The sequence below is a fragment of the Taurulus bubalis genome, assembly GCF_910589615.1.
Source record: "Taurulus bubalis genome assembly, chromosome: 4".
In the NCBI taxonomy this organism is placed as follows: Eukaryota; Metazoa; Chordata; class Actinopteri; order Perciformes; family Cottidae; genus Taurulus; species Taurulus bubalis.
In genome coordinates, this window is record NC_136592.1 from 30,366,966 (window position 1) to 30,393,718 (window position 26,753).

The window sequence follows — 26,753 nt, forward strand, 5'->3', positions numbered from 1 at the left end:
GAGAGTAAATATGGACTAAATAAGTAACTGTGATTTAGGATTTAAGGACTAACTACATCAACCAATACTGCGTTTTGTGTGTTCACTGTAAAGAAAGTACATCACCAGTGAATTGCCGCCCCCTGGTGGCTCGGACGCATCATTACATCAACAAAAGACGTCTTTTCAAGGGCAAAGCAAAACCCCGCCTTCTTAAATTTGATTGGTTTAGATTATAATTCCCGCGGTGTCATTGGATGCTCAGACGTCAGTGGGATGACGAATAGGGAAACGTACGGGAGGAAAACGGCACCGGTGAGAAACGTGGATTAAGCTATCTTAGCTCTCTGTGCTTCTTATGTTCCGTTTGTCGTGTGCCTTCAGTCTTAGCTCATTCATAAGAAACAAGTGCTCCGTTTGAACGTACAGCCTCCCCCGAGGCCTCTCAACGGCACGTGAACCAAGAAGCTAGCATTAGCTTGCAATGCTAACGACCCTGTCAGACTCTGTCACCTCTCGGTCTCCTAGCAACTTACGTTTAACGTTATGTGTTCCAGTCTACGGTCGTTTCACTTCCTCCTACCTGAATGTTGCGGGGTTTAGATTTAGGACTGTGGAAAAGGGAAAAGGTCTTTCACTCAACAACTGGTGTTGTGTCTTTATGTCGGCCATTTAGTGTTCTGTCATAACACCACTAGGTGGTGCACGAGAGCTTATTATCGGACACCCTTAACGTTCAAAGTCAACCTTCTAGCACTGCCTCAGAGGTAATATCGATCCCAGGACCTGATGAAGAAGTAATTGGAATTGATCACAATTTGTGTCACTGTGTCTTTTGCCATATATTTTTGGTAAAACATGAATACGTTTGAGTTTAAAGTTTAGTATAAAGCCGAGGGCATGTCAAAATAACAAAAATACCTCCCCCAAAACACATCGCCTGTCGGTGTCTGCAATTAAAATGCCCCCCCTGACCTATTATACTTTGCACATAATATTTCAAAGACTATTACTGACCGGTTCTTATTACCGTTATAATGCCTCACAACATGCATTATAACAGCTTTTGTGCTGATGAAGCTGTGCATAGTGTTTCCCCCTCACCTTTTTGTGTGTTTGTTTTTTCCCAGCGTTTCACACCTGAATGATGGCTGCCCCGGGGAAGCTGGCGTCTTTCCGTCTCCCTCCCTTGCCTACTGTTGGCGAGCTCATAAAGCTGTACAATCTGCGAGCTGAGAAACAGCTGTCCCAGAACTTTCTGTTGGATTTGAGACTCACAGGTCAGCCCGTCTCACTCTTCCTTTCCGTTCACTTCTTTATTGGCATGAGAAATATATGCAAAATACACCGCCAAAGCCATCCTTTCTCTTTCTTTCGCTCTTTATCTGCAGTGCACCAATACCTGCGTGCTCCTGTTCTTTGTTGCTATGTCTGCATTGAGGGCTCAATGGTGGGTTTTGTCTGTGCACTTGATTGCACAGCTTCACATCGCCTTGTTACAAGGTATTTAAACGGACAGACTTCTCTGTATGGGCAAGGTTGAGTAGATCCCTTTCAGATGTGAATGGAGTCAATTGTTTACAGCCCTTGCAGAGCTTGAGCCGTAATATAATTACCAGTGATGCAGTGCAGGTCTGATCTGCTCTCTTGCCCTTGGACAAGGTGACTGTTAGATTAATGCACCTCATCTTCATCACGCAGAGGCAGACAGGTATGGTAACATCACACGCTATTAATCTCAATTTATATCCTCAAGACTCTGATGAAGCCATTTGATTGGAGGTTACGGTGGTGCTTATGACACACGAGTTGAACTAAGTCAGTATGTAATTCACATATTTATGCAGAAAAATGTTGGCGAAACTCGCTATTGTCACTCGTTTCCACCTCTTTTTTTTAGACAAAATCGTGCGTCAGGCAGGCAATTTGAGGGACGCACATGTGTGTGAGGTGGGTCCTGGTCCCGGCGGTCTCACCCGCTCCATCCTCAATGCCGGGGTGTCAGAGATGCTCGTGGTGGAGAAGGATACGCGCTTCATCCCGGGGCTGAAGGTAAATTGAACAGCCGGAACAATACATGCTTTTGCACAGTTATCAAGGTCATGAAGGTCGTGAAGGTCACTCTGCAGAAAAGGCTCCAACAGCGTCACCTCTCAGTTGCCAGTCAATCAACTGCAGCACCGTTGGCCACCTGCAGAGTGACTGATGACCATTTAGTGTTTCCGAGCACCTTTTTTAATTTTTTTTTTCCTCATTTAACGTCGCCTCCATTTCCGCAGCTGTTGTCTGAGGCGGCACCAGGGAGGTTGAGGATTGTCCACGGTGACATACTCACCTACAGAATGGACCGAGGATTCACGGAAAATATCTCGAAGCCGTGGGGGGAAGGTGAGAATAATGAACTTCTGAACGCTGTTTCCCGGCGGTGCTGTGAGATCCCCGTCGAGGGTAACTGTGTAAGTGTGTGGCTCCACAGATCCGCCCAACCTCCACATCATTGGGAATCTCCCGTTCAACGTCTCGACCCCCCTCATCATTAAGTGGCTGGAGAGCATAGCCAACAGAACGGGGCCCTTCGTCTACGGACGCACCCGACTCACCCTAACGTTCCAGAAAGAGGTCGCAGAGGTGCGTGAACTGTGTTGCAATGTATGCCGTATTTTTTTTGTCAGGACGCTGTTGTCTTGTTCAGCTGCCAAGAGCTTAAAGACGCCTTTAGTGGCTTTATATTTCTCTTCAGCGCTGTATGAAAAGACACATAAAAACACACTTGGGGAAACACTTGAAAACATTTTTGTTCCAGCTTTGGGTCTTTATTTAATATGTTTGCCACACATGTTTGGTCACCACTAAAGGCGACATCACGCGAACGCGTCACTTAAACTGGTCTTATGGAATTTGCTCTACTAATTGGTGGTCGTTGTGTCCTCTCCATCCAGCGGTTGACAGCCAGCACAGGCAGCAAGCAGAGGAGCCGTCTGTCCATCATGGCTCAGTATCTCTGCACAGTCCACAACTGCTTCACCATCCCTGGGCGGGCCTTCGTCCCGAAACCAGAGGTAGGATTCACATTTAATCATAATTCTTAATATCTCGACATGTAATTCTACCATGTCAAAATAAAATGGAAAAGGCAATGATTGCAACCGTACCAGTGTTGAATCAGCGGCTGGCAGATGGAGGCGTTATTATTTCACAGCTCTTAAACCTACCGCGGGATAAGGGTTCAATCTCCTCACATCTCTTAAGCTCTGCTCCTCGTCGGGTCCCACGCTCCCCCGCCAGAGTCCCTCATCATGTCACCACCAGCAGCGCTTCCTCTCTCTTCTGGCTTTCAGGCTTCATTAAGGCTGTGTTGAATCAGTGTTGTCTCGGCTCTGTCTTTGGACCCTTTCTAGGTTGTAATGATGCCTGGTGGGTATTTGAGATGTGGCGCAATCACACTGCTCCTCATAATGAGGGCCTCGTTCTTTTTTTAGGACCATTTTTCTCTCGTTGCGCCTTTCAGCCCATGTGCGTGTGTCGCTGCTGAAAGAAAAGACGCTCACTCTTACATAACATGAGAATGCAAAAGGTTTTTTTCTTTCTGGGGTAAGGATTTACAGTGGGACTAGGTGGCACATTAAGAAAATACAAGTACTGCTGTGATTTGAAACATCAGTGTTCGTTAATAGACTGCTCCGCTGAGATAGATTTTGAGATTACAGACATACAACTCTTAGGAGCTCTCTTACATCTTCCTACAAATGAAACCATGTTTTCCTTTTCCTGAATTAAAGGATAGGTGTTAGGTTGATGTCAGAGATGGACTGCTGGTCCCTTGAAGATGCCATGGCTCTTTAGGAGACCCACTATTGGTAAATATTTAACATCCTGTGTGGCAGAAAACGCAGCAGAGTGAATGGGACCAGTGCTGATTGTTCATTCTCTTAGAAGAGATGGCTCCCAATGACTATTTCATCGCACTTTCTCCTTCATTTTCTTTTTTTTAAACTCTCAAATGTCTTATTCGTATGTGTATGTCAAACTGGAGCTTGATGGATTTCAGCATTCTGATCTGTGTGTGTGTGTGTGTGTGTGTGCACGCGTTATGTATAAAAAAATGCAGAGTGCATTGGGCGTGCATGCGCTGCAGATGAATCGGCGCCTCCCACTGCGCACGCAGTCCAGCTATCCCCACTAAATGTTTTAATGGGCACTTGGTCAAATTAATATCATAGGAGAGATGATGGCTGTTTGATGAGCAGGCCTCCTGCTGCCTGTGTCCCATAAAAGATCAGAGAGCACGCAGGGTATATTAACGCTATCATACTCTGTGCATTGTGCAGGGACTTTTTTTTATTTTTTTACTAGTAAGTCATGTAGTATAATTAATAAAACGCTCTTTGGCTCTGCATTGTTTACTGGTGCACACCAGCGTAATTACACAAAATTGCATGAGCAATAAAAACGTCCTGCCTGATCTATGGGACAACATTAAAGGCTGGTGGGAGGGGGGGGCAATATAGACTTCTAAAGCAGTGGTTCGTCTGCAAAGCTGACCTATATATTGACAGAATGCATACACAAGAATATTGTCAGAACATAAATACACTTCTTGGGTGTTGAGGCTGTACACAAGCTTATAGTGCTCTGGTGAAAATGTAGAAGTTATATAAGTATATAATATAGTCCTGCCATGGATCTCCCCTCACGGTTCGGGTGAACTGCGGATTTAATTAACAGTGCGAGGTAAAGTTTTACTGGCGATCGTTATCCGCCAAAATCCAGTGAAATATGCGATCAGCACATCGACGTTTATGCTTTTCTAACAAGCAATCCGTGTTGAACTTGACAGGAGGGGAGCTGGTTAGTTTAGCAGCACCGATAACGACCAAAAGTTACATTATGATGCCTTCAGGCTCTGCAGTGAAACTTAATATTATGAATATCGTGATGTGCTCGTAAAATGTAGTGATCAGGTTCTGATTTGAACCGTGAGTTTTATGATCCGTTGCACCACTAATATGATATAATATAAAAATGATAATGGAAAAATACAACTCCAGACGTTAATCATAATAGAGGAGTAACCCTTCCAAATATCACAATTCCTCTTCCTGCTTTCTGACTGCCTCATACCTATCGCCAATAAATCGGCTCAGCGATCTAATTGTTTGTATTATCCTGTTCCCACTGAAGCTCGGGGATCACTGACCGTGTTAATGAAGAGGAATTTGTTCAAATTGAAGCACAACTGGGCATTGTTTTTGTCTGCTTTCGGCGCTCAATTTTGCTGCGAGGGAAGGAGTGAGTCATGGCCATCCAGGAACAGGTCCACCCAGTCACGTATGGATAAATTATTTCTGGACATTTCTGTGAAAAAAAAACAAAAATGCCACTGGTTTCTACTCAAGCAAACGCCACCAGTGGCCACTCTCTTCCACTACAGTGAATACGATCTGCAGCAGCAGGTGCTAGACGACACACATTGCAGTGAGTGAAATGTGAAAAACATTTCAAGTGGTTTAACGCTGTGTAATCAAACACACAGCGAGTCACAAAGAGCCACAGAAAAAAACAATGAAATTACTGAACCGTTCCAAATAACCATGATGAGAAAATGGCTTCGGTTAAAGGTGCCGGGGGGGGACGTACCTGTGTGATTGGTTGGTTGATTTGACCCTATAGGAGCTAGTGCGGTGCAGGCTAATAGGATAATGAGAAAGGGAAATGTTGAATCCATTTTGAATCAGCAGCTGCCGGGGCCCATATTGACTGGGGTGGGCAGATAGGCTCTTATCCTTTCGGTTGAATCTGTCCGTCTTGTTCTTCTCGCCCCCGGTGTGCACCTCTCTTGTGTCACATTGAGTGACTGAGATTGCCCTTGAAGGTTTCCGAGCGCAGCGATTGGCTGCTTTGATGGTGTTCCCCGAGGCTCTCCGTCTCCGAGGTCCGTCCTGCTGCAGATCACACCTGCCTCCCTTTCCTTATTAGTCATCCATCTCCTGCTAATTCTCACAGACGGACAGATTTAGGCGTCTTTTAAATTGCCTCTGTCATTCACAGCTGTACATGTATCTGAAAGGTGTCTTTTAAGGAACTAAACTGAGAAAATAATCTGCTTCCCCGCTGTTGCTTTAGCTATTAGACACATTTCTAATTTGTATTCTGGTCGGGGGTCAAGGGGTGTTGGAGTGCACGCTGCCATCAAGCATCCGCATCCTCTGTACGGGCATTCAGTCATCCAATTTCATCTCCACTGCCTCTTTACATAGAAAATAGCTGATTTGCAAAGAGTGAAGAGTGTGTCTTGACTTGCTCATCGCTCTTCCCCTGCCTTTCTGCTTCCTTGGCAGAATGTGATTAAAATCAACTTGTGTCCATCACAGGCAGGTCTATAAGTCGTGCAACACATGCTTCATCACGAGCAACCTGCTCTCTCTTCTGAAGAGCTCCTACAGAGCTAACCTCTGTGTTATTCATTAGCAAAAGTGAGGAAGAAAAGGAGGCATGGAGAAGGTGGGCAGCGGGAGACTGAAATATTAAATGATAGAGGTGGTGGGAGAAAAAAAACGTGGAGTGATTGCTAGGTGGAGAATGTAGATAGGAATAAAGTATGGATGAAGAGGAAAACCACAGTGAGATATACACAAAAAAAAAACATAAAGGCAACTGGGGATTGAGTCTGGATGTGATGTATGGAATGAAAATAATATCTGGAAAAAGGATGTCAGAGCTGCAAAGCTTCCTCCATACAGGTACAGAGCGCTAGAAGACAGATTCATGACGGAGATCGATCTGAAGAGAGAGCGAGGCGTACCTCCAGCAGATGGTTGTCTGGGCCAAGTTGTCAGCCCGCTCTGAGTAATGGCCGCATCAGCCATCAACCACCAACTAACCGAGCCACACAGGAGGAGAGCCCTACAGATGTTCCTCTTGTACACAGTCGTCAACCAAGACCACGGGCCAGATGAGCAGAGCCTCGATTTAATGTGTTAACGCTGCATTGAGCATCCATTGTGGCTTGCAGTTGTCAGGGAGACTTTTAGCAGTAAAAATCCAGCGGATACACACAGATGAACACACATTTTAAAATGTATTATTATTTCAATGTCCTCGTGTTGTTTCCCCCTGTGGCTAAGGTGTCAGCAGCTGCTATATATCTCTTCTGAATTCAGGGGTTTGTCAGTGTTCGAATGTTGACCCGCCTCAGTCCAGTGTAACGCAGTGATGGATGTCTTCTCTGTGACCTGAAGTGGCCCAGTAAGAGTCAGAGTCAAAGCGCTGCTTTCCCACCTCCCGACACACATTCGACACGCACACAATTCCTCCGAAGCCTATTCCTGTCTCGCAAACCGGGGTCAAACGCGGTATCCAGAGCGTCGTGCCAAGTTATTTCAATGACTCGGTAAACGCCCGAAGGCTTTGGTCTCAATATATCACGGACCCGAGGTAAAGAAAAGCAACACACAAAAAAAGAAGCTGGAAAATACTCTTCCGCCTCCTGTTTCCTTAAACAAAATGCCGAGGTTGGCAGAGTTGGCTGATGGAACATCTCCAGAGATCTATTGCTCCGCCTAACAAGGAACTGCGCCTGGTTCGCTCAGTCAGCGTTCACAGTTTAGCAAATTCAGCTCTGTTTAGTTAGTAAGCATGCCAAGAGGATATGTAGGTATTTTGAGGACTAATGCTGAAACCCTGGCTATATCCCGAGTAAAGTAAAGGTCAGCTTCTGTAAGTAACTTGCTAGTGGTGCGAAGATGTAATGATAATAAATTAAGTTGGTTAAAAGAAACAGCCTTGCCTTAATGGGAGGTATTCATCTATTCGCTATTAACTTGAAGGGTTGTTGGAAGGCTCTAATTTAAACTTCATGCACTGTGATTTCATGAAAGGCCTTTTGGAGGGTTGTTTCAAGTAAAAAATAGTTAAACTGACAATTGCAAGATTTGCATCAACCTTTTCTGTGTGTGAAAGTGTGCTATTGCATTATTATTGTGTTTCTGCACTCTCACCGATGCACTGTAGCCGTCTGTAATACAATACAATAATCTCTCCTCTGATCATCGTCAAGAGACGTATAATTAGCAAAGAAAACCTTCCTTTTCCACACACCTTTCAATCATTTAGCCTCCATCCCTTTCTGCTTACTGAATCCTCCCAGCCATGCGTCCTGCCCCTGTGCTGAAAGCTGAAATATTAAAGGGCTTCCTTTGAACTGTCAGAGTGTATTGTTTTCCCTACAAGCGCTCCTTTGTCATCTCCATAGCGTTTACTGCCTTTCTCAGCAGTTAACTGCTCCGCCAAGGTCGTTGCTTTTATTCCCCCAGAGCAAAGCAACAAAGGAAGGTCATTCCCCCTCAGTGTTGATGACCACGTTATATCATATATATACATATATATAGACAAAACAAAGAGCTATACCAGAGCGATTCGAGCGCTCGTCGTGTTTTGAGCAACGTGGCGATCTGACGGCAGTTTTGGTGAGCGATGGCCACAACGAAGATAAAATAAGATATTCCTTGATTAGACCCGCAGTGGGGGAATTGCAGGATTACAGCAGCAGACGGGTAAAGTGCACACAAGAAAAACAAGTAATATAAATAAACAGTAAAGAGTGCAAAATAGCAATATTATATATACAGACAGAATAAAAGGTATTTAAAAATGTATTTATATTGCATCAATTGAAGTGATTGAAGTGTTTTTGTGGTCTACTGCGAGCTCAGCTGGTTGTGCAGCCTGACAGCAGCAGGAAGGAAGGACTTCTCCTTCACACACTGAACACACTAACGTCCGTCTCGCTCTTCGTGTCTGCTAAGCACGACCGGCTTCGTTGTCGTCGACGTCTTTTCTCCTCTGCGGTAGATCTTTGGAAAGGTTCTTCGCTGGTCAACGAAGGCCAATGAAGTAATCTGTGGATTTGACGTGGCAGTGAAGTTCAAAGGGGAGGCCTGACGCATGATTTAACCCCTGCCGCGAATTGACAAGCGCTCACCTCCCTTCACATTCCGGATCTGTCATAGCGGCAACTCGGGGTGAAAGCCTTTGATGGAAAATGTAGGTTAAATACACCGAGGAGCAGATCTTATTAGCGTTTCCCCACGAGAGGAGGAGTTATTTGATCTGCACTCTTGTTGCGTAACCAAGAGGAGCGGGAGAAGGAGAGGGAGCCCTGAATAATCCATGTTTGTTTCAGGAAAGCACATTCTCACTCCAATCAGCTGTAATGAGAGCCCCGATTCACTTGGAAAGTAAATACAAAAAGTAAATGAGCGCACCATCTGAAGTGTCTGGGCTCCAGTTTATGACAACGATATTAAAGTTGCAAAGTATTCCGGTTTGAAACGAGCTCTGCTTGAGGCGAAAGACGTCTTCTTTCAGGAAGTTGTGCAAACTTGTTTTTTTGAACGGTCGAAGACAATTTGATAAAACGCATTTCCAGGGTGGGGTGTTTGTCTCAAAATCTTTTTTTTCTATATCATTTCTCTTGTTAATACGTTTGCATTGTGTCCCATTTCTTTATTTCGTGGATTAAAGCTAAACCGGATCCTCAAGGCCAACACTGATATAGATATTTCTCAGAATAACAATGTTTCAGCCTCTTTCCTATTAAAAACATAACATTTTAAAACTATTTTGATAGAAATCGTTTTTTATTTATTTTTATTAAGAATTTGGACTAAGACATGTAGTGAGCTGGACATTGTACCGCTGAAAAATAAACATATCAGTAGATTTGCAAGTATTTATTATTTTCATTATCAATTAATCTGCCAATTATTTTCAGGATTAATCAACTGGGAAATGTCAGGATATAGTGGAAAATGTCCATCAGTTTCCTAAACGCTCAAAGGAATGTCATCAAAAATGTTTGTTTTTTCAGCTCAAACCAAAAGACATTCAATTTATAATTGCGTAAAAGAAAAGCAATTTATCCTCACAATTAAGGAGCTGGAACCAGTGAATGAAAAATGACTCAAACAATTCATTGACTATCAAAATAGTTGCAAATATATATTTTTTCCGGTTGATCCACTCATCAATTAGTTGACGGATCTTTTTCAGCTCTACTTGTCAGTTCTCTCTGGTGGAAAAAAACAATTTTATGGATACAGTTTTTTAATTAGCAACTTATTTTGGGAATTCCTACACAACAATGTTCTGCTCGGGTTATCAAGCTTACATCTGCTCAATGCAGAGCTTTCATGTGTTTGGCCCCTACGTGTCTGTCTCCCATACACGACCTCTTACCGTACGTTCTTCTTCTTTTCTGGTCACCTGTAATGATTATCAGCAGCAACCCGTGGCTCTCTATCAGATACACTATAAAATAAAATAATCCTTTATTAGTCCCGCAGTGGGGGAATTACAGGATTACAGCAGCATTGCTCACAAGTAGATAAAAAGATCAAAATCAAGTAATATAAATAAATGCCATCGTCTCAGTGAGGAATGATTGGCAGAGGCTAGCTGTGGCGTTAAAGGAAGAATCCCCTCCCCCACTTCCCACAAAGCAATGCTCCTGGACGTGCATCTTAGTTGGACGGACACTTCGTTATTCCCGGGCGGCGCTGCGTCCGAGCAGCCTGTCTGCGACACTCGGCACAGCCTGTACCATCCAACAATCTGTAGGTTTGGCAGCAGGATGAAGGCTATCTCCGTCCTCATCACCCCCGACACACACGCGTGGTTTCACATACAGTCAGTAGGCGTGTTGCTTTCACAAAATAGTTTTATTGGTAAAAAATAGAACTACTTGCACAAGCACATTGAGACAACTGTATCAGAACTTGTGAACTATTAATCATCACAAATATGCTCTGGCAACGTAAGAAGTGCTAAAGCATCCACAAAAATAAGCTGCAGTTATCAAAATTATAAATCAATGTCTTGGTACAGTATATGCAGGAGAGTTGTAACTCTTTAGACTTTTAGGACCTAGTCACTTTGCACTCTGGCTGTTTATAAGCTAATGAAATTGCACAGCCACAAAAAAAAAGAGAAATGTCGAGCTCCTATTTTCTTGCTGATCATCAAGACAAACCTTTCCCTTTTTTTGTTCCTCCAGAGTGCCAGTGGTGTTATGTATTCGTGCTGGTCCAGGGAGCTTGGAATGCTCAGCCGTTTGAAACAAACTGCTGTCAGATAAAGTAACACAAGCAAAAGTGCATTGAGTAGTCTTCTTATAAAGAAGATATGGCATGAACATAATATTGTATTTTATATTGAAACAATCCGAGGGAATCCTGATCCCTCAGTGAAAAAATAAATAAATAAACACCTTGAAAACCTAGAATACTTGGGTACAGTTGTCACAGACTTAAAATGAACCAGAATTTATGAAACACAAACTAAAAAAAACCATTTAGAAAATACCACACGTGTCTTTTCAATGAAACGCTCATCCCTGTAAAGTCTTGCTGTGCTTTGGGAAATTAAAAATAAAGAGGATTTAAAAATGACCCTCGAAAGCTGCACTGGACTGTACACAAGCGTAGTTGATTTGAGACTTAGTCTGGCAGAACAAATCACAAAATCCATAAAACATTTGCTGATGTATAATTCACGTACAAACAACTCAATAAAAAAATAAACAGAACGAACTCCGGATAGTATTAAAATGTGTCATCATGAAACAATTTGGCACATTCTCAAAACACATAACGTGTCGGTATTAGTTGATGACATGGCACATTCTTCTTTGTTTATTGCATTGGTTATGGTGCCTGGGCAGTGAGTTATTGTCAGGAGGCCAGTTCCGTCGGCTATGTGGTGGGCAAGATGGCTAAGTCGTGGGTGGGATGGAAAACCTGGCCCCGAGAGGGGCTGCCAGGGCCGGCAGCGGCGTCCACTGAGAGGCCCGTGGCGTGCCGGCAGCAGCCTGCAGGTGGCGAGCTGGGCTTAGCCATCTGCTCTCCCCCAGGAGGCTGCATGTTTATGAGAGAGAAGGAGAGAATGTGCGCTTCTTTACAAGACTGCCAAGGCCCTGTCTCAGGCATGAAAACCTCAAGAGTGGACACACGACTGTCTGAAAGCGTAACAGCGCTGCTGACACATGAGGAGGAGGGAGTTGTGTGTGTGTGTGTGTGTGTGTGTGTGTTGGGGGTGCGTGCATTTCAACATGCATTAGCTTTCTCTTGTCATTCATGTGACATAGATGTGACACAAACAGGACAGACGGAGTGTGGGGGTGGTGGTGGTTGGGGGGAGTGACGGGTAGTAAAAAAAGAGGAATGGTGGCATTAGTCAAGTGGCTGCAATTTAAGACACTGAGACCTTCTGCAGGTGCAGACTGACTGGGAGCATATGCGCACTGCTGACGCACTTGGAAAACAAGTCACATATGGAGAATGACTCAAAGGTTTTTTAGCTGCTTGCAACAACAGCAACCCAGTCGACCATGACTCAAGAAGCTGCCCCTTTTTTATATATATATATCTGCCTCGTCTTTGCCTCTGCCACTGCACCATTAAACGTCCGCTCACCCCCGCGAGCATAGACACCATCGCAGTGGGCAGCGAGGGAGAGCGTTTACAAAAAAAAAAAAAAAAAAAAAAAAAAAAAAACTCTGACCGTGCAACAGGCTAATAAAGGGGATTAGTGAAAGCAGTGCGAACAAGGGCTCTGATTAAAGCTTCTGGGAGCCATGCCTAGGGAGGGGGAAAAAAAAGATGCCCCCTTAAACAACTTCAAATCACTGAGTGACATGCACCCACCACCCGGACAATACAGATATTTAAATTCCGTTTCCATGGCAGTGCGGAGGAGGATGACAGGAGTGAAAAGCACATGCAAAAAACAAGCCGGCGAGTGTTTACCGTCTACCCGCGCATGTCTGGGGGCGTGCAGGAACGGGGGGGGTGGTGGGGGGGGATTAGGATGGGTCGCTGCTGCTGACAGGCAGTGTGTTTTTGTCTTTTGAAAATGTTCTTTTTGTTTTTAAAAACCAGCACATCAGACAGTCCACTCGACTTAAGGTCTGAATCGCTATCAATTCCTCTCCATCTCTCTCATACCCCACCTCCCCCCGCAGAGAGAGAGATGCAGGCAACTGTTTGTCTGCATTTTCTGTCTGAAATCAGCCCAGCGGTCCACGTCTCCTCCTGACAGTCCTCTTTGAACAGTTACAGCAGGGTAATGTTTCTACAGCTTTTCAGGCACAGGCATTTTGTGGCTATGTCTCAGTCTTCTACCAGGCATGCCGCTGTATCAATACACAGACAGGCTCCACACAGCATGCTTTAGAGGCAAAATATCAACATCATTCTAGTAGCTAACAAAAATATGACTATTCGTTTTCCATCAATTCCTCGTGGCATTCTAGTGGATAAAAAACTACAATGACTTGCTATGGAAAGGTTTTTCTCGGGCAATATACTGCCCATTATGTCAATTGAGAAGGTACTACAGACGATTGTAAATAGCAGCTAAATGATTGCTTTTTTTCTCCTTTTTAATTCAAACCTTTGGCGAGGGGGAAGAAAACAAAATCTACACAGAAGGCGTCCTTATCTGCTTATTCCATTCTCCAGGGAGCTCTTTCTGTGATTTACTGATGAAGGATGTCTGCATTTGGTTAGCAGCTTCCTTCGATGCTGCAGCACGTTGTCCTGGCTCCTTACACATTCACACACTTTGTTCCAAGGCGATGCTTTGGGAATACCTCCACTGCTTGTGCTTGCAAAAGACAAAAAGGGAGAAGAGCGAGATAGAGGGGAAGGGGAAAATGAATTCAAAGTTGTTGCCCTCCTCTCTCTCATCCCCCCCCCCCAACATCACCTAGTGTGTAGCATGAGCCGCGAAGCCCCCACTCCTCTCGTCTCCTTTTAGCTGTAGTGTACAGAGCGCTGCGTTATTACACATAGTCCTGCAGGCTGTAGCCGGTCTTATTGTCTAATGGGGAGAGAGAGCAGTACTGGTGCTGGAGCTCCTGCTGGAGCAGCTGTTGATGCTGTTGCTGCTGGAGCAGCAACTTGTCTGGGGGAGGCAGCAGGATCAGGTCCTGGGGGCCATGCCGTTTACCCGAGCAGGACATACAGAAGATGGACCCCCCCACGAAGAGGAATCCCGCGGAAACGAAGGCTACGTACACGGCACCCCCGGGCTCAAACTTATTGCTCTCGGGCACAGAGGAGTCCAGGAAGTTGGTGATGACCTCGTTGGTAAACCAGGAAGCGGGCACCAGACACAGAAAGCCGGCGGCGACGAAGCAGCCGCCGCTGGCGATCGCGGCGTGCCGCTTGGAGCGCCGGCCCCCTCCCCAACGCGTGCACTTCAGTCCCAGCGACGCGAGGCAGAGGCCCATGGCAGCCATCACGCAGCAGAGCACCATGGTGGTGCGGGCAGTCTGCAGGTACGCAGGGAGGGAAAGCACGGAATACTTGAGTGTGCAGCTGAACATGCCTGTGCTGTACCAGGTGCAGTCCATCCACAGACCCTGCATCTGGGAGATCGCCGTGATGATGTTGGAGCCCACATCGGCGCTGACCTTCCAGTTGGGCAGCAGCGTGGCCACCATGGCGCCCATGATGCCCAACAGCGCGAGGACAAATCCAAATATCTGCATGCCCGTGGATGCCATGCTCCTTTTTTTTCAAGTTGATGCCGCCGCCGCCGCCGCCGCCTCAGCGCTCGTCCTCGCCAGGCAGCATTCACCCGGCTCGGCTCGGCTCGTCGACCCCACCGCCCGGCCCGCCTCGCTCTCCCCTCCCTCAGTGGCGTTCCAGCTGCCAATCAAATCCCCAGCTCGTCCGCTCTTCAGCTGCGGCTCCGCCGGACTGGAGGAGAGAGATGGAAATGAGAAATGGAACTGAGTGGGTCCCCCACGCACTCCCTCCTTCTGCCCCCCCCCCCCCCCCCCTCATTCACCTAACAGCAGCACAGACTTTCCTGGCTGGAAACAAAGGGGCAAAGCTCGAAGCACGAAGCACGAAGCACGGGGCGATAAGCGCCGGCTCTGGCTGACTGTGGAGTAGGGAAGCCAAACGCATGTATGCATTTTCTACGCGCTGCCTCCTCCTTCCCATTACCGGAGCCCCATAGAGCTGTTATAGGAGAGGCAGAAATGAGTTGGTGGTATTTGCAATGCTCAATAGCTATGTGGACTTAAAGCTGCAGTGCCCTCACCCCACTCACATACGGTATGTTCTACCACTTTAATTTCACTGCTGTTTACCTTTTCATAAATTGAACACAACCTCTTTAACAGTCACACAAAAAAAAATACCAGTTTACTCAATTTTGTCTGCCACTAGAATTAAACTTCACCGGTTATTTAAAAAAATATTATTATGATTTAGTCTGACTTCCCAGCCCATTGTGTATCTTTCTCAGCTGAATAAATATCTCGTTCCAGCTTTGACGGAATCATCTCGATGCTCAGTGTAGTTTGTTTGCTGCTGTTCTTTGATCCAAGGAGAGAGAAAAGAGTAATATATAAAAAAAAAATTAAAAAAAAGCGATGTTGGAAATAATCCCTCTTACCCCGGCTGGTGCAGAGCTGGCGCGGACGCGTCACGTTGTTCGCAGTGAATCCTGTAAACACGCACCACCGTCGCGCATCGAGAGACGGCCGGCTGAGCAGCAGAAATCAGCCCGGATCACGGATCCATTCAAACCGTCCATTTTCTCAGCGGCGGAGTGAGAGAGGACATGCCTGCTCTAGCCGACCACACAGGCTTTGGCCGGAGCCCGGGAGAAACAACCGTAGCGCTCTGGCACCCTCTCTCTCTCTCCCTCTCTCTCTTTCCCTCCCTCCTCCCCCGTGTGTGTGTGTGTGTGTGTGTGCGCGCTGAGAGCAGCGGTCCTCTGCCTCACAACAACTTTATAAACGTCTGAACGCAACTGCATTGCTCCAGACTGTCGCCCTTAACCCGCCATGACAGCAACCGACGCTCGGACCTGCAACGTGACGCGTTATTAATTAAAGGTGTTAATAATCTGAATATCTCCTGGGGGTAATCGATGAGGCAGCTTAATTAGTTAGTTAGATTTCATGTAGAAAAGTCAGTTCATCCAACCCACCAAAAAATATCTCCCCTTACTTACCTCTAAATTCGCTTTCGTACTAATTTCAGAAACAATGTCCAAGCATGCTCTGAACTGTTTTTGTTATTGCAAAGGTAACGGCTCCTGTGACAATAATTGTTCCGGCATTATTGTTTACACATTATTCCAGATAGCTAAAATGCAGTAATTTGTTTTGTTTTATTTTTTATTTCTATTGTTATCACTTTCTATGTAACCAACCAAACACTGACTACCTCCACAGTACCAATTAAACACAAGCTAAATTTAAAACTTCTATTTTAAATTGACCGTTGTGAATATTCTTTATTTAGCCTGATTGATTTTGTGAAAAGGATAGTAGTAATACTTAATTATTGTCAAATAAAACAAAAAAGTTATGTAATTACTAAATGTAATTTTCCTTCCCATCATTTAAAAAACACTAAATTAGAGGAATGACAGACCTGGCAGCATTATTAATAATATGCATGATGCTTGGCAGGATGGTATTTGTTGCTTGAACTGGTAGAGGCTATAAAGAGCAACATTATTTGTTTCTTAAATGGAGAAAATATTTGTTGTTGTTTAATGTATAGCTAAATGATCATGAAATACGTTGCTGAGCAGCGTCGAGCTGCTCTGTAATCATAAAGCAACACTGCTGTTTTTAAAAGATAAGGGACGGCCGAGATGCAAAGTCTAGATACGATTCCCAAACACAGCCCCACGACACAACTGGGATGGGGAATCTAATTAAGACAGAAGGAGAATCTGCTATCATTACGGCCAGATGAGCTGGTCGGAGTTGTGTGGTACGAAGCGTTGTGTGTGTCTGTGTTGGTCCAGAGGAGCATGTGTACCCCACCGTGCCAAAACTGACCCTCCCTCAGGCGTCATCTTCGTCAGGCGTCAGTCAGCAGGCGCCTAAAACTCCCAGCTGCTCCCCTCTCGTCCCTCGCCTCTCTGTAGAGGACACGCAACAAGGGAGGGAGTGGCTAGGGCGGCCTTGATTCATGAATGACAAAGAGGACAAAATGAGAGGGGGGGTGGGGGGGGGGGGGAACAAAATCTGATAGGACTAATAGACCTGATACCCTTGGATACGCAGATGTGTGTTGCTATTATTTTTGCTGCATGGGCAAAAACAGCCAGCTGCGAGAAATTATTTCGCCTATCCGTATAACAAAAAGGCATTGACCACCACAGCCATTACGCGTAGATAGGTTGGAAGCAATTGATTTGTTCAGCTATTGATCTGTTTGTTTAATAGGGTGCTTTCTCCCCTTGTAAACTACCCCGAAGAGACCCTCTCTTAAAATGAGATCTGGCCCAGCATGTGGGGGTGCGATGCACACCACATTACCCCCAGTGTGATGCTGGTGTCGACCTTCAACACTACATTCTCCGGGCTCTCTGAGGGATGCCACTGCAGTAGGATGAGAAATATTCCAGTTTTCCACACGGTATGGCGCGTGTGTGTGACCTGTCTCCTTGTAAAAAACCGGCGAGATCCTAAGTGCTGATGCTGGTGTTGTTCTGTGGGGAGTAAGATAAATAAATAAATAGATCATAGAGCGAGCGGATAAAAGGAGAGAAAAAGATGGAAGGGAGAGAAGAGCAAAATGCAGTTAACATAAGCCCAGTGAGTGCAGATGTGTGACGCGGTGATGTGTGAAGATATTGTAGGCTATTATAAGCGTGGTCCCCTTTATTTTATCACCTGACAGCAGACCTCTTTAGCCTTTTTTTGCAGCATAGCTCTGAGGCACAGCCGGACCAGCTACGCTCCTTTTGCCCACACAAGGGCCTTTTATCGTCCAATTTGCATTTCCCTCTTTTATGTCCTCCCTTGCGTAATTGGTTTTTCCTGCTCATCGTCTTGCAAAGGCGGTCTGTTCACGGCGGAGATGCAAGGTGTTGTGTGATAGCTGTGATGTCGCTGTCAATGCAATCTTGTTGTGCAGCAGGGGGCCCGGGTCCAGTTTCACCACAGATAATGCGTGTAAACCTGTCCCAGGCAAAACACTTAGTGACATGTTGCAATTTTTCCGGCATGGCACGATTAAAGAGTCTCTTCTGCTTACTTCATTAAGACCCACTCCCAGGCGAACAATGTGGACTGGCCCTTTTATGAGTTTTTGAATATCCCATAAAAACAAAGTTTCCCATGTTGTCCCTGTTTGCCGTTCCGCCGCTCCAGTATAAATGTCACATTTTTGGGGCAAAGTTCAAGCTTTTCTTTGACGAAAGAGTCTCTCCAAGGAGCTGATCTTGTCAAAGTCTCGGGCTACGGTCTTGAGAGTCCTCCGTGCATGCCATGGGCGATTTCATGGGAAATACGCTGCGTTGCTTGCAAAGGAAGCCAAAGCCCTTTTCTCCCCAAACCCCTCCAGCAACATCAGCCTCGTATATATGCAGCGGCATTGACTGCTGCCTTCTCCTCTCCGAGAGGCTGTCTCCCTCCACTGATGTAATGGAGGTTGTCTTCTCAAGGTATTGTCATGATTAATGCAGCTCTTCTCCCCTTTGCAGGATGGCTGTGAGCTTTTCTCTCTTGTATTCCCCGGCTGTATATAGCTTTCTTCCATCCAGCTCTTTCTCAGGACTCTTTCCCATTATGTAAGCGCAAGCCTTGGTGGTTCAGGTAGCGCAGGGGCTGGTGCCCCAGGGCCCCTGCCATCTCGTCTTGGTTACGCTCAGAGGGACATGACAAATTACTGCTCACAAACCACTGGGCGAGAACACGTCAAGAAAGAGGCATTGGAGGTGGAAATGGGGAAAGAGGAGGTGGGGAACCACGGGGCAAAGCTGGAGTAATGGAGTGGGCTGCTGAGCGTTGGGAAGGTCAAACGCATGGAATATGGTAACTCACGTAATGTAGACGTGTGAGTGTTGGACTGAAGTGGGCCATAAAGGTCTGGAGTTGCAGACGTGGGACTTTTAGATAGAGATCTCTCATATTTTGCCCTTTTCTCTCTATCAGGATGTTTATAATACCTTCTTTTTAGTGAGGATATGCACCGTGTTGGTTGATCAGATTATTTAGTGTAACATACATGAGGAGGAAAGCAGCTTCAAAGTCTATGTAAATGTTTAAAGGCTTTTCTAAAGCACCGGTCAAATTAGCAGGATTTAGAGAGTCCAAGCAATAAGAGTATTGATCCTTACATAACCATTTAATTCAGAGGAGAAATTAGTGGTTCACTTGTTTCCCCCCCTGCTATATGAGGGTTTGCTCAAACGATTACCGGAAGAGCGTTTCCAATCTCTGTCTGCGTTGTTCAGCCACCTGTGTAAAGAAGGAGAACCTGGTGAGGGGGAGATATTACGGTTGTCAAACAGGGTCATTAAGTCAGTCTGCTGCCCCACTTCAGGATCGCCCAGCAGATGCAAAGTATTTAAAGGTTTCTTGGGGGGGAGGGCTGGTGGGGGTGAGGCATGTTGATCGCACCTCAATGGAGTCTCCAGTTGGCGGCGCATGATTTAAGATGGAGTTCCCTTGCATGTTGAGGTTATCAGGGGAAGGATTAATGGCAGGGATCGGGATATATTCCGGTGGCGCTAGTGAAGCTGTGTAGCAAGGCCATACATAAATCATAGCAGCAAAGTGACTCGGACAAGATGATGGCTGAAATGCTGCTGCCTGTATAGTCCCAATATCGACTTCCCCCCCACCCCCCTTTGCTCTCCTCTTAAATCACGAAGCGCAGAATATAAACGGCCCAATTATTCCGGCAGAAAGTGAAATTAAAGACGCTCCTTTTTATGGCGTCTTCCTGACAGATGGTGGTCTGCTCTCGCGCCGCACAAAAACATGATGGAAGCAGCTCTGCAACACAGATATCAAATCTCAATCAGAATCCGAACATGTTGATGTGACAGGCGGAGGGATTGATTGTTATAAACGACGCTTTTGATCCAAACCAAAGGATGCAGCCACAGCGCTCTATGCCCTTGACAACACCTGCAGCATGGCCTTTATGTTTAATATGCATGATGCATGAACCAAAAGGGTTAGCGTATAAACAACAGAGTTTTCATAAAGAAGCCAAGGCTATTACCGGCACTACAAATACACCGGGAAGTCGTGGATTGTGTTAAACGTACCAAAAATCTACGTTTCTCAACAGCTGTTCAGTACATGCATTTCCAACTTTAACTCATTGCATTTCTTTCTTCCTCCATCTCCTGCTGGACCCAGGAGTTTTTTGCTTTCCCTGCATCTTATTGTTGAACCGAGCCTTCGGGGGGGAGCGGTTGAGACAAACAGTCCCGCCGCTGCCGTCCCATTAAACGCCACTGCGGCAGGAAGCCCGGAGGCACGGGGGATCTATAGATCTGATCAGAGATAGTGCTGCGGTTTACAAGAGCTCCCAAGCGGTACCGCCGTTGTTCACAGGAACGGCGGGGGGAATCTAAACGGCTCATTAGAAATCCTCCACGCGTCTTCTGACCACTCGCGCCTTTCCTTCCCTAATTATTGACGCCGGTTCCCTCGCCCAAGAAAGCAAAAAGGCAGCTGCGAGTGAGTCACACACACTCCAGAAATACAATCTTCAAGGATGCACAAGGAGCTCCCCAGGGCACGTCGTTGCCGAGCTGAATTAGATGACCCTCTATGTTACTTCAGTGTATGCATGTGTCTGCATGACTAAGAGGGAGGAAATAAGTCTGCGGGTTGTTTGTTATTACATGCTTGACCTGCCTTTTTTCAAATCTTAAGCTGACATGCTGTGTAACATTCCCATTCATGCACCTGCGTTCTTCTCGTCTACATACCTGTACAGGATATGCAACCTCTGTCTTCTCCGTTGTCCTTCATCAAGAAAAAACCCCGTTCCACTTTCAGATCCAAAACTCTTCTCCATTCGGAGGGATACGTCAGCTACCCATATAGATGTTTGTCAAAATTTTAGCTCGGTACATAAAAAGTCTGTCGGTATCTTGAAAAGCATTCAAAGCCAAAAAGCACTTCAGGGGAATGAAAGGTATTATTATTAAGAATAACACTGCTGATGTTTTTCCTCAGAGTGTGCTCAGCCAATCAGAGTACAGTCCCTCACAGCGCTCCCTCATGAGGGAAGTGAAGCTATTACCATCTATGGAAAGACATACAGGCGACCGCACCGCTCTGCTGCCCACCGCCTGGCTTTGCCATTGGTCCACACACAGTACAGAATCTCTCTGGTTGTGCAGTAGCCCCTTTAAGCTAATACTTGCCGGACTGAATGCGATAATGTGGAAAAGATGATGGTCTTGTTTGTCCGCAAAACGCACAGATCTAGACATTCAGAAAAAGTCTTTTAAATGTATTTGAGTTCTTTTGATCCAATCAAGATAAAGAGAGTAGATGGTTCTTTTAAAGGGGAACTAGCAATGGACCGAGGAGAGAACATGCTTGAAAGTCAAGTGAGGCTCTGCTGAGTCTAGCACAATTACTTCAACACTCGGTCGAGTCAGCTCAGGGCTGACAGGAAGGATCGGGAGTGAGCAGATCGTGAGAAGCGGAGCTGCGGTTTCCACCACCAGGTCCTACTGCAGGTCACTGATTTACAACCAGGGGCACTTGAACCAGTAGTTGCCTTGCCGGTGTTATTTTTGAAAGCCTGTAGACCAGTGGTTCTTAACCCGGGTTCGATCGAACACCAGGGGTCCGGTGAGTCACTCTCAGGGGTCAAGACACACACAGTATAGCCCGGTTCACACTAGCAATGTCGGGCCGCAACACGCAACTTTTCTTCTTTTCGTCACCTTGATTTGCAGTAAATATTCATTGAGTTATGTTTTTATGTGGAATTCATGTTTTGTTGATTTTTGTTCTTTGAACACAGTGGTTTTGTGTGCAACTGAAGCATGGCTCATTTTGTGCACTAACAAAATATATACCCATGTTTTGAAGAAATCACATTTTATTTTTCCAATTTACGAAGGGTTCGGTGAATGCACTGATGAAGCTTGCAGGGTTCGGTACCTCCAATAAGGTTAAGAACCACTGCAGCAGTTATGAGATAAGTATGACCTTTTTACACTGGAGGACAAAAGCAAAGAAAATGAAAGGAGAATGTGGAATATGTGCTGCTTCACGTTCAACCCTTTCATACCAAAGCCGACATTATTCCCGTTCCCTGCATGCGACCAAAAGTCTCACAATCATTAATTCATTGAGTTGTTTTTGCTCAAATAAACTCAAACTCATCTCTTCACACTGGAGATGGGCTCGTTATTCCAAATGTACAATACTGTGCAGCAAAGTGACAATGTGGTCGCCTTTGTAACAATTCTGATCTCCATTGCACTGGTTTTCATCATTTATGACACGCATGGAGCGACGTGTTTATTATTGTGTCCCACTGCTCCGTTTATGATGGTCAGCTCATAATACCTACGGCGGTCGGTGGATTTCTCAAGCAAAGACAGAGTGGTACTAAAATAACATGAACTGTAGGCTACCAAATAATTCATTCAAACTCCATTCATAACGTGGACATTCAAGTTTCTATTATTAATAACTTCCAGAAACAATGCATGCGATAGCGCTCTCTCTCGTCCGTAATTGTCTCATTTCAAAAGTCAGAGCTAGATGTAATGATATTATCTCACGCAATATTCTGCTTCAATCTATATTTGTTGGCATTTATTCCTGCACAGACAACAATATTACTGTGGTCAAATAACTGTTTGCTTCTCTGGCAAGCAAGTTCAACTCCTTCCCAGGATGTTCTCCTTATGTTTTTTTTGTTTTTTTTGTATAGATCAATATCTAAATTGTTGCGTGACAGGAAAAATCTATTGCTCAATTGGTCGGCTTGTTTTTATCGGCATCCGGAATTCACAGAAAAAAACACTGCACTGCAAAATACAAAAACATTATTATTTATCGGTGTGGAATGGCTCATAAAGATAGATGGGCTCAAATCTTTACTGTGATTTGGGCCTCGACTCATCGTCCCCGTGTCCAAGCAGGACGTGAGGTAGCGTTCCCATCACTGCATCCAGACATGTTCATGCTACATCGGTTTCCCTCGTAGTGGAAATGGGAGAGACAGAAAGGCGGTGGGATGAGGGGAAGAGTGCTACAGTGAGTCTGGCAGGTGGTAAGAAACTCAGCGGTGATGCAGGACCTCGAGGAGAGACGGGGAAGGGAGAGAGATGCTCAGTTTCTACGGTCCATCGCACAGGTGTTACTGTGGCAACTAGAACCGGCTCGCCAGAAAGCCATGCTGCGTCATCTTGTTTTCTGCCTCCCCTCTTTTCTTTTGTCCCAGTGTATTGATCCCTTCACCTCTCTCTACAGCTTTGTATCTCTCTGGCCATTTGTCAGCCAACCTTTCTTTCCAGTGTTTTTGCGCCACACGTTGCATTTCTCTCTCTCTCTCTCTCCTCACACCTACTTGCTTTTTTTTTTGCCACTTTCTTCATCGCCATGAGCTCTTTGCAAAGTAGTTTCAAGACCTCTCTTGCTCTCTTCGTGTGTGTAGGTGGACGTGGGAGTAGTTCACTTCACCCCTCTGGTCCAGCCCCAGATCCCGCAGCCCTTCAAGCTGGTGGAGAAAGTCGTCAGGAACGTTTTCCAGTTCCGCAGGAAGCACTGCTATAAAGGAGTGGAGTAAGCACAGTTACACAACTGGATGTGGCTTTTCAAAGCATCCACCCTCTCTTTCCTCTCACTCTTTAAAAAAAAAAAAAAACTTTTTAATCTGGTCTCATCCTCATCTATCATTCCCTCTCTACATTTTTCATTCCCTGTTTTCTGACAGCTGCGTCTTCATCTCATCATTAATTAGAATGGTTTTTGATTTGAGTTTCTCTGTCACACACACACACACACATACGCACACACACACACATACGCACACGTAGCACAGCACTCAGACAAATAAAGCCACTACTTTTGAGGCTTTCTGTTCTGAGCATCGGAGCTCTGTCGAAAAAACCCAGAGTGGCAATCCCACACGCCCACATGCGTGTGCACGGCTGCCCATCGCCCCCGTTAGGGAAGCGTGTGTAGGCCCGGAGAACAAAAGAACACGGGTTGTGCAAAAGAGAGCAGCAATTATGAGTCATTGAGGTGGCATAGGAAGACGAGGCAGCATATTTTATGTAACTACAGCGGGTTGGAGGCAGCGGCACCAAATTGGAGAGGAGGCACCAGCACTGAAGCGCCTAAAAAGCATCTGTGCTGCGGAGTGTGTGGAATTAGCTATTGCTCACCAACCTGCAGGGAGCGGACACAGGGAAAAGAGGGGAACGTATTTTTAAAACAATACGGTCACCCTTCAGGATTGAATTTTTCGGAGAGCTTCTCAGAAAAGATTGGACATTTAAATTATAGCTGCCGCCTTAATGTTGGATAACTTTGTGTCCGTGTGAGTGTCTCCGGTCCTCGACTATGGAGCACGGCAATGGAACAAATTAACAATTCATGAGCAGCTCTAGCCTTTTGTGTGATTTCAATTAACTTCACAGATTTGAAATAATCGCTGAGGGAGAATTTCTTTCTGTTTTAAACTTCATAACACCATTAATCTTGCATGATCATCACGATTTCAAAGTGACCTGAGTGGAGGAATCTGTGCCAGCATTTCTTCATGTTTCTCCCCTCACTTTTCAGAAAGTTGTTCCCTGAAGTGTGTCGCCTGGAGCTGACGCAGGAGATGATGCAGAAAGCCGACGTGGACCCCACTCTGCGCCCCACAGAACTCACCATTCCCCAGTTCAGGGCCTTGGTGGATGCCTACGCTCATTTCTGCCTCCATGAACCCGCTCTCCTCGACTACGAGTTCAGAGAGGAGCTCAGACTGAACCACCTCTCCAAGCAAAGGAATAAAACAATGGACACATTTATTGACAAGTCAACCGGCACACCACCAAGTTCTCAACAGCCCTGCTGAATAAGAAATACAAAAAGTATGGAAACCAAGAGAAGCCCACTAATAGCCTCTGTTAGCACAGGGGGACGACAGTGCTCTTAGCCTTGACGTTTCCATCTGGCATGTGCATGCATTTTTTAAACCTTTTTTCCCTGCACCCAGGGAGCAATAGGTAGTAACTTGTTATACTTGAAATCCTGGGACAGACACACAAGCGCCGCAAGGCACAATAAGATCCTGGGTGGGTTAGATCGGCTCCAAAAACCTTGCTCCAGGATGGGACAAGTCCAAACAGAGTCATCTGTATTTGAGAGAATAAAGAAATCATGCTAGTTACCCACACTAGGTCTTGAAGAGTGTTGTGTCCCAATTTTTACTTCAGATCCAACTCTCATAACATTTTATCCTCTGGGACCCGAAAGAACAGTCATTGTTTTCAGGGTGATTTAGAAAATGGGAACAACATGGCAGCACCGTATCCAGGGCATTTTCCCACTGAATTGCTTAGTCACTTGGGAGACGGAGGAAAGTGAGAGGAATTGTTTCACCTCCAGAAAGACTGTTACTGTTCATGTATGTATGTATATATATATATATGTATGTATATATATATATATATATATATATATGCAATTAATCAAATTTAACCAATTTTCTTTTCAAGCAATGATGCCGTGCATCATACAGCATTTATGACTTATGTATGTATGTTAAGTAGATCAGACCGCGGTGTTGTTTAAAGTTTTATTTCAATAAAAGAGTTGTTGCAACTTGTCATATTCCTTTTTGAAAGCGAGAACAGATTATCACCAACAGAACACGGCAGGGCTGTTGCCTGCCAGGGAGGCAGATGGCAGGCTAAGGTTGACGAGCCGGAGGGAGAATCCACTCAGTTCTGATGATTGGTTGGTGTTAATCTCCAACCACAGTCTGGATTTCATCAGATCTACATGGCAGATAGATATGCAGGACTGTCGGGATGCTGTGTGTTATCGGGGAGGCTCGGCGGCCCTAAAGAAACGAGGTGGTTTTGTGTTGTGAGCTTTATTTTGGAAGATTTTGGCCACGCTTTGGCATATGTGGGGAGAGGAATTAGAGTTGTATCTAGATGCTACCCCATAATTTGCAAAACTCTCGCAAGATGGTGAATAGTTAGTTAGGAATTAATCTCGATTGGTTAAGATTAGACCTCAAATAATATTAGGATGTTTGGCACTGATTCTCGCTAGTTTAAAAAATGGGATTTGCAATCTATAGGTTACCATCCAGACACAACCAGTAATTAGGCACTGATGATATACACTTGCTCAGTAGCTAGTTAAGATATTTGTCTGTATAATATCTAATTAACTATAGAACACTAACGTCAGGTGATTTTTACCCGAGCGATTGTGGTTACGGTTTCTTCACCGGACAAGCCTCTTATGTCCCAGGAGCTCCATTACTTATATTTTTAATCATGTTTAGTGACGATTCCCAAATGTTTCACCCATTTTTTTAGCCTTTTTTAGGGTCTAGTTCTATAGGGTAAAATACAATAAGAGTACTTCAATTTGCCTTGTATTTTTATATATTTTGATGAGAAGTATATTTTATCAGGTACAGTGATGGCGTTACTATGTTTAACTTTAGTGTTCTAAGGTTAAAGGAGCATATTGCCTCTCGATGGCTATCAACATGGCGACGGCTCGCGGCTACTAATGCTAACAGTGCAAACCATGGCAACAGTGCGGACAGGCTCAGTGTTACATGAGGGGAACGGCGCTACGCTTCTGCGTTGACGTCAGAAGTAACCAACCTTCTGAGAGCGGTCTAGTACACGGCCATGAGCGAGCCAGTGGTGCACGCTCACGTGCACGCTCACGTGCACTAAAAGGCATGCAGGCCGGCCCAGCTATGCAAGAGAGACTT

General features: G+C 45.4%; 2 protein-coding genes across 2 annotated transcripts; one reads left to right on the plus strand and one right to left on the minus strand.

The window, feature by feature from the left end:
• Positions 1-259: 259 nt before the first annotated feature.
• On the plus strand, positions 260-25,563 carry tfb1m (transcription factor B1, mitochondrial). The gene is made up of 8 exons (XM_079217285.1): positions 260-294; positions 1,110-1,259; positions 1,880-2,031; positions 2,259-2,367; positions 2,456-2,607; positions 2,919-3,038; positions 23,451-23,578; positions 24,584-25,563. Exons 2-8 carry the CDS (start codon positions 1,124-1,126, stop codon positions 24,861-24,863), a joined length of 1,077 nt encoding a protein of 358 aa, XP_079073411.1. The 5' UTR covers positions 260-294; positions 1,110-1,123; the 3' UTR covers positions 24,864-25,563.
• LOC306735554 (claudin-20) lies at positions 13,820-14,545 on the minus strand (the record flags this gene model as incomplete). Its single annotated transcript, XM_079217038.1, has 1 exon — positions 13,820-14,545. The coding sequence occupies one exon, from the start codon at positions 14,543-14,545 to the stop codon at positions 13,820-13,822; it is 726 nt and encodes a 241-aa protein (XP_079073164.1).
• Positions 25,564-26,753: the final 1,190 nt, after the last annotated feature.

Bases quoted from the DNA above. Each gene is read 5' to 3' on its own strand.
- tfb1m (XM_079217285.1), top strand. From the start codon at position 1,124: ATGATGGCTGCCCCGGGGAAGCTGGCGTCTTTCCGTCTCCCTCCCTTG. The intron at 1,260-1,879 runs GTCAGCCCGTCT...TCTTTTTTTTAG, and splicing joins GTTGGATTTGAGACTCACAG to ACAAAATCGTGCGTCAGGCA. The intron at 23,579-24,583 runs GTAAGCACAGTT...CTCACTTTTCAG, and splicing joins CACTGCTATAAAGGAGTGGA to AAAGTTGTTCCCTGAAGTGT.